The sequence below is a fragment of the Sesamum indicum genome, linkage group LG16, assembly GCF_000512975.1.
Source record: "Sesamum indicum cultivar Zhongzhi No. 13 linkage group LG16, S_indicum_v1.0, whole genome shotgun sequence".
In the NCBI taxonomy this organism is placed as follows: domain Eukaryota; kingdom Viridiplantae; phylum Streptophyta; class Magnoliopsida; order Lamiales; family Pedaliaceae; genus Sesamum; species Sesamum indicum.
Window position 1 is genome coordinate 3,282,072 of NC_026160.1, and position 8,610 is coordinate 3,290,681.

Consider the following 8,610-nt stretch of genomic DNA (forward strand, 5'->3'; position numbering starts at 1 on the left):
GAATTTCATATTTCAAATTTGTATCGTATTTTTTATTTTATTTAATATATATATACATATCATACATGTATATAAATTTTTTCTTTAAATAAAAAAAGCCCACAATCTTTTATACTTTGTGTGTATATATTAAAATTTTCTAGCTCATAATTTTTTTTATCATCATTGTAATTTAGAAAGTATATTATTAGTTTAGTGTCTGATTTTCCAACTAATTTTATAGAATTCTAGCTATATAGGTTGTACATTTAAACAATTTACATCATTAAATGACATTTTTTTATCTCTTTTTTTTTTATTGTAATATTCTGAAATAGTATATAAAATTCCTAAGTCATATATAATTACGGCACAGCCAATTATATGATAGTGATCATAAAATGTCTGTAATTTTGACCCAACACATACTAAGTTAAGAATGAATAAAGACAGGACATGAACGATCTCGTGAAAAACTTGTCCATACAGCACATGCTGGTAATAAGAACGTCCATATTTTGTTATAGACATTGGTGGAAAGATTGATATCACTATATATGTAAACATTTCATGAACAACTTAGCATAACTCCTCTCAAAACACATACTATTACAAAAGCACCTGACAAGAGAGGAAAATGTAACTCCAACTTCATCAACCATTCTCTGGCATGAATTTCCAGACGACGGGGATGTTGAAGACGTACAACGATCCATGTGTGTCCTCAGAGCAACGGCTCTATGAACGCTGAGACTTCTTAGGTGTGGATGACGGGCTAGGGGTCTCTTTAAATGCTGACGGGCAAAATCCACTTATCGTGCATATGCCACAACGAGGTCTAAGAGGAGTGCATATAGTTTGCCCGAAACCTACCTGTTCTCCACATTCAAAAAATAATTTAAGACAATCAATTGAAAACACAAGCAGCGCCAAAGAGCTCCAAAGGTAAAATAAATATTACAAAACATTATCAAGGCATTCCTAAGTCCGAACATATCATGAAAAAGAATCCTCAATTGTGGAAAAATTACATCAACGCACTTGCAATTATGTTCAGGGATGAATTTGTAATGTAAAATATGATTGTATAGTGCAGTGTAATTTTCTGATACTTAGAAATTCTTCGGTAATACGCATAAACCTTAGGGTACAAGTGCAATTATCGCTAGACATTAACCATGCAGCTGCACATTGTTGTACAAACTAGGAAAAGAATGCCAAGCTTGTCTCTTTTTTTCATGAAAAACAATTAATCCATCTATGAACATCTGAGCACTCCATCACGCTTTGCACCAAAAGAAGAGAAAAATCACCGTTTCACGAAAATAATGGCATTGATGTTCCCCCCAAGTGAAAAATTATGTTAGCACAGCAATCGATAATGTAAATAAGGAGAAACTCAGTGTAGACGTACCAGGAGGGGATTGATCGGTACCCATTCCTCCTTAGGAAGCCATAGCTGCAAGGACTCTCTAGTCTCCTCTGGAGTTGAAGTTTTCTAGCAAAAGAAGCCATAAAGTTCAGTGGTGATTCAACAGCATTCTTTTGTTGCATTCATGAATTTATTGAACTTTTGTGTTCTGTTTATGTGCCATCACTTTTTCTACCCAATACCATCTGTTTATTTTTATACTTCATTAAAATATTCCGATTCGTGTGTACATGCTTTTACACTAGTTCGTTACTTATTTCAATTTCTAATTCTTTTTACTATATGGGCAAATCGGCAAGGTTGTGTTCAACAGCTCTGTATAATCATGCGTCTAGTAGGAGATGCTCATCGCTAAATTTGGAGGTTTTAACAGAATAAATTAGCATGCAAAAGGAAGTTGAACTGCAGATATCTTAGTCAATATTTCATACATGCAGATATAACGGAATGCCTTTTACATAGTCTGTCGGAGAATAACAATACCTGCTTAGTGCCGGGACGTGAAACCCATCCAAGCCGATTACAGATCCGGTGCACATGTGTGTCGACGCATATTCCTTGAACATTATTCCACCCCACATTCATGACCTAGAGGAGCCAACAACCTGGCGGTCATTTGATAAAGAACAGAGAGACAAGCAATTACAAACTCAGAGATGTTTTCTCTCACCAGATGAGCCATTTTGGGGCCAATGCCTGGAAGCTGAAGCAATCCTTCTAGTGTACTGGGAATATCTCCATCATACTTCGACAGACAAATTTTTGCAATTTTTTTCATGTTGCTTGCTTTTCTTGAGTAGAATCCTACCTGGTAAAATCAAACTTAAACAAGTGATATTCACAGAGTATTGAAGACAAAAAGCAACTATTGGGTAATATGTTTACTGATTCTTTCGACATGACAGTCAATGTCTGATTTCATTTTATTCAGTTGAAGTGCATTCTATTGTTCTATGATAAAGATGGAGGAAGAGGCTTACTGGATAAATTAAGTCCTTTATTGTACCTTCATCGGCTTGCTCAATGGCTTCTGCTGTAAGCAAATTGTTTTGAAGAAGCCGCTGAATAGCTCCTGCAAGACAATGAGCTTGATAAAATATAAAAAATGGGAATCCTTTTTGCACACCGGAGCAGAGAAATCATGTATTTACTACAATATTTAACCTGAAACTCTGAAGGGACACCAATATAATGCAGCCTCAAACATTTTCACTTTATTTCATTTTACTTCAATGAGAATAAACCTCAGCTGATTTCGTGTTAACGTCGGATTTATTTAATTTACAAACTTGGACTCGAAGAATAGCAGGATTCTACATTAGTTCTGTTCCCCATATTGCCAAGGATCAATGCTGAAGGCCAATAAAAAAATTATCCAGGACATACAAAGAAACAACAGTCAGGAAAAGTGAACAGCGGGCACAAGGCATCTAGTTTCTACTGCAGGTACAACCTACCAACACAATGACCTCATGACAGAAATGGCCTGAAAATACAAGTAAAGATCACGAACATGGCTTCTTTAATGGCACTAAAGCTGAACAAACCAGTACTTGCCATGAGTAACATGATCCTTTGTTTGGCTTGACAAGAGTGAAGATACAAGAACTGCAAATCTTCTTTCCTGAACTCCAAAATGGAAAAGTATAAATAACATGGAACACAAACAAGGGGTCAAGCCAATTACTAAACTTCAGTTTCATCCATCAACAAGAAGCTAATATGTGCAGAGTATTCATACATCATGAGCAAATATTCAAACCCCAGTTTTATGCTAATGGAGAATGGATTTTTGTGTCTGGTATCCAGACTTTTGGCAGATAAAAAAGCTTAATCTGTCTAGACCGACAGCTTTAGAGAAAATTGAAGAAAATATGTGAACCAATTATCATTGATCTGACATCTCATACAAAACCATAAAAAAACCCATGGAAATGAAAAGGAAAAGGAAAAAGGAATCAGAGCAATTGCAATTGTTATGGGAATAGTGGATTAGAAATTTATGTTCAATATGCTTAAGGATTTATACCATTGTAGTTATAAGGTCAGTTCTAAAAGGACCATCTTCTGCACTGAGGCTTGATGATCAGTCAGTCAATTACCCATCACAAATTCACAACAAAAAGTCTCAAGTTACTGATGTATGGTAGAAAGGTTTTCAAGACTCCAGGGCTGAAAGGACTACCAAGTAATTAATAAACCAAAGAGAGGTCCTCATTTAACAAAATTCTCCATGCTACAAGAGAACATATAAAATCTTTTGGATTGCTTCTTTCAGATATAATTGAAGCTAGGTGATAAAAATGGCATTTGGCCTATTCTAGCGAGTAGGTATATGAACCAAACATTCAGGTATAAGAATTTTTCCTTGTGCAAATCAAAACGATTCCGATAGTTTCTTCGTCCTTGTTCCTTGTAGGTGTGTCGCTCTCCATCAAACAACTACTGAAATTTCTATTCTCAAAGGATCAAAGGCTCCTTTTATGTAATAGGCCGTCTACACCACAGAGCTTCATTAAGAAAGTGTACATAAACTTAAAAAGACAAGTAGTTGAATTTATTTAGCAACTGAAAATGCAAAAAGTTTTCTCTTCAACAAATCATCAAGTTGGCTATTCATATGCATCTAAATATATCATCCAAAATAAGGCATCAACTCTCACCCTGCCATTCAAACAAGTATTAAATAAATTGAGATAAGAAGCAATTCTGAGTAACAACAGAGGGAACCCTTCACTCTCACATGCTCCTCATATCATAACACTCAAATACAAATAAACTATTGCATCATTTAAGAAGAAGATTGGGGCCAAAGGTGGACGATGAAGCACTGATTCAATTCCAGTAAAATGTAGTTACATCTAATCTGAAAATTATCATAGAGCAGATTAATGATCGTCAAGATAGAATGGCACTGTATATGATGCTATAATGCAGCATCCACTCTCAGGTCAAGCTTACACCAGGAATGGCACTACTTCAAAGAAGATCAGAAAAATAGAAGTTACGTGGGAACAAACAAAGAACTTCAGAAAGTTAAAATTGCAGCATGGTCAAGTACATCAGATTCTTCATCCAAAAGCATGGTGTAGCTATCAAACTGGAGTAGGAAGAGATCAAAATGGGGATTGATAATTCGTGATAGATCAGACAGTGGATGTTGTTCATTGCAAGCATGTGAATAAGTTAAAATGACAAAATATGCAAGTCTAGCAATATTTGTCAACATGAAAGCACAGCAAAGTATTTTCGCACAAAACTTAAGAATTTACGAAATGACATTGCAAGGTTGCAGTAAAACTCATGAACAGAAAACAACCTTAGGAGGAAGGGAACTTCCAGCTTTTTCACACCCCATTGAGTCTACAGGTGCATTTTCAGAAGACCTCATTGTGCGGATACCTTCAAGGACCTTTTCCCAGTTGGCAGGTGTGTGTGCTGTATCACAGACCAAAAAAATGAGATTTTCAGACTATCTCCAAATTTTAGACAAATTTTACAGCAACTCTTGCTGTTTCCAACTCTTTCAAAGAACAAAGGGGACTCTTTCTTTCCATCTGAATAAGCATGACTCACTAAACAAAATAAGTCTCTTTGTTGAACCACCATTTTGGAGAAGATTACATGCATTCACATTATTTTAGATGCTATATTATCAAGCAAGTCACCGAATCCTCCAGGGAGATCCATTGGTCAGTTAAGGACAAACTTCATTTGCAAGTACCTCAATCACAAGAAATTTGTACATCCTAGACATTTGTCTGACCTTAGCCTTCAAAGATCAAAACCAGTGGGTTCAAGCGTCAAGTTGCTCCTAGTTTGCTAACAGTTTCACCATCAAATACTAGTGACACCAACTGGTGACAGATTAAAGTTTTATTGGTATAATAATCTAAGACGGCCTTACATATGAACTTAGAAAATGTTCATTTGATGCCTGAAACTTCACGTCAAATTTAACTCTACTTCTGTAAATGTCTGCTTCTATTAACTTTGATTTTATAATGAGCTTTGAATTTCATTTAGCTATTTCTTTATTTGACACAACCACAGGTTCATTCTGAGGTTGTCAATGTAACATGAAAGTTTTAACTTCTCAAGGCAGCAACATATCTCAAATGAATTTTGCCACAATTCCAAAGAGAAGAGGGGCTACATAGAAGAGGGTGAGGAAAACAGTTTGAAATTTAAGAAACTCCGCTGCCTGAAATAACTTGTTGAGTGCCCAAATAAAATAAAAGACTAAAAAAATGCAAATGGGCATTTAAACAATAATATAGTGATCACATATTTTTGCTCATCTCAACAGAAAGACCGATGGTTTTAAAACAATTTGTATGACTCAGTACTCCGCAACTGCTGAACATCAAAGATTTTAAATATATATAACCTAGTAAAGAAGAACAAGAGGAAAGCATCGCTCTGTGAAAAACGAGATTTGTGTCCTCTTTAACCTATTCTTCATATACAACAGCGAAGTTCTGAGAGGCTGATAACTGAAGGTTCTTGCTATTACTTGCCCAATTAAAAGATGAATAGCATGCTATTGAAAATGAAAGTGTGATTTGAAAGGTTACCTTGCAGGAACGGATTCCCGAAATACAGGTCCAATTGAATATATTAAAAAGACGTAATCTGATAAATACATGCAAGCTTTTTTTGGCAGATTAAGAGGATATAAGTTCAAACTAAAATGACATACTCGAAGGCGGGAAACTGCTGTCCTTTCCATATGCAAAATCTTCAATTTCGGGTAGACTGCAAGGCTGCATCATGTATATATTGCATGTTCTAGGTAAGAGGAGATCTGCTATACAGCTCATTGCTAATTTTATCAATAAAACTCCCAAAGTAAGCTCTTCATTCAGTCACGCATATGCATGCCGCACGAAACTCTAAAGCTAAACATTAGCTACAGCATTGCTAGCAACTCATCATACGTTAATTAAGCAATATTTTTACAGTGAATACAACAAAAACCGAGATTTCGAATAGAGATATGTACTTAATATATCATCACAAGCTCCACAAATCAAACCCAATTCAGAAAGAGCAAAAGAATGACTTGTGGAAGTCCACAACTAGAACACGCATTTAACAATCATGGCAGGTGGAAAATCATTTCTCCCAGTTAGAAATACCAATTCCCCATTATAATGAGTCCAGATGTTTCTATTACATACTAATAATAACAACCAGAAAAGTAACAGAAGCAACGGCAAAAAACTATAGTAATGCAACACTAGCCAAGAAACCATATGCACTCTTTCAACCCTATAAACACAAGATGGGAGCAAAAAAAACACAAGTTCTCTTTTTCCTCATTTATTGACAAAGATTAGTCTTTACCTTCTGATCAAGAATCTCATGCTTACCCTTCTCAACTGTGGTTAGGACAGTTTTCGTGGCTCTCTTTCTCCTAACGAAGACGCGAACTTTCTTCGAACAATCATCAGTTGCTGTCTCAGAACCTGAAATAATCACCAAAAAAACTGAAAATTATTGCGCGCCCTTCTGCACAAAAACAAAAATAACATGAGAATTTCCTATAAATTTTCGACCTGGGTTTTCCCTTTCATCAGATGGGTATGTCTGCCCTTTGGCTGACGATAGTCTGGTTGTCTGCATTTTGATGAAGGAAGAAGAGGGGGTGATTTTCGGTGAAGTTACATGAACGATTGCAGAAATGTTCCTTAGGAGAGGAAGCGACAACATTTTTTGGTGAAGAGGGGAAACTCACTTAGGCTAATTTTAAACAATATTATTATATTTACGGAATTGATTTTGAAATAATTATCTTTTTCTAAAAAAATGATGATTAGTTATGAATTTATAATTTCATAATTAATTATAATAAAATTTAAAATAATTATAATAAAAATAAAAATAACAAACAGTAACTTCTATCAAAATATTATTTTGATGTAATTTAATATGAAAAGTGATTTATTAATTAATTACTTTTGTCTGTACTTTTTATTTATTTTCTTACATTAAATCAATTTTTTACCAACAAAGAGTTTGAGTCAAGGTGCAGAATGGGTAGAGCCGTACTAGAATCAGTTAATCAATTATGGTTTAAAATATATTAAATTAATTCCAAGTAGTTAATTTAATTGATATTTTAATAATTTGGCAATCAAGTTAATGGCGAACAAGTGTCGAAATTGAAGTGTTTCGACCAAACAAATCGTGCTTTCAGTCAATTATTCGAGTCAATCAAACGGGGCCATGTGGAACAATTGCATGTACGTTCCAATCAAATTAAGATAAATAATTCGATATTCATCTTTTTAGAAAAATACACATTTTAAAGAAATAATCAAATAGATCAATCATGTTTTGTCAAATATTTGATAGGGTTTATCTCTTTAAGTTAAATTATAAAGCAATAATACAAAAGGTACTCAAGTACATTACAACTCCGTCTCGTTGACATCTATATAAAGGAGTTCTTGAAACTCATTCAGAACACAACGACAGAAGTAGAGATTGAAGAATAAAGTCAGAGAAGAAGCTCTCAAGGAAATTTCGCTATGAAGTTCTCCAAGTTCAAGAATATTCAAAGTGCTCAAGGCAAAAATCAAGTCATCCGCCAAAAGCGCGCAATCAATTATAACATTTGATTCGGGATTAAGTCGCAAGCTCTCGAATTAACGTTATAAATAGTGGAGATTCCACCTTTAAGTCCTCAATGTCAAAGTCAAGATTATAACATTTAATTTGACATTATAGGTGTAAGCTCTTAAATGAATATTATAAAAAGTCAAATTAGAATATGAAGGAGATCTACGTGGAGACTTCACCACCAAATTATCAAACACCAATTTTTTCGTTCTTGAAGAGAAGAATCAGATGATTAAATAGAGATCATACCCACTTTTATCCGTGATAATTTTTTTATGTTATAGTTTTTTGATACGATAAAATTAACGCTCACAAATTTTATATGCCTGATGGGACCATCTTGACCTCTTATATCTTCTCTTCACAAATCAATTTCGAAGTTTTTATATAGATAAACGATCAGTACGCCATCTTCACAAGTGCTAAATTATTTGGATAAAGTCAAATCAACTTTTGAAGAAATATTAAAGTGGAGGCAAATGAAGTTGGTTTTTCATGTTTTCATCCATGTCAATCTGATGCAGGTCGCACAATCCGGGTCGGGTCGTTGGACCTGGTACCCTGAGATCAGG

General features: G+C 34.7%; 1 protein-coding gene across 2 annotated transcripts; it reads right to left on the reverse strand.

The window, feature by feature from the left end:
- Nucleotides 413-7,151, reverse strand: LOC105178662 (endonuclease III homolog 1, chloroplastic). Of its 2 annotated transcripts, XM_011102182.2 has the most exons (10): nucleotides 6,973-7,151; nucleotides 6,761-6,882; nucleotides 6,114-6,177; nucleotides 4,731-4,849; nucleotides 2,969-3,035; nucleotides 2,392-2,483; nucleotides 2,082-2,219; nucleotides 1,895-1,999; nucleotides 1,394-1,477; nucleotides 413-852 (listed from the first exon to the last, which is right to left on the reverse strand). In XM_011102182.2, the coding sequence occupies exons 1-10, from the start codon at nucleotides 7,124-7,126 to the stop codon at nucleotides 718-720; spliced, it is 1,080 nt and encodes a 359-aa protein (XP_011100484.1). In that variant the 5' UTR covers nucleotides 7,127-7,151; the 3' UTR covers nucleotides 413-717. The 2 variants fall into 2 exon arrangements, with proteins under 2 accessions (XP_011100484.1, XP_020555016.1); XM_020699357.1 differs by lacking the exon at nucleotides 2,969-3,035 and having other exon boundaries at nucleotides 2,418-2,483.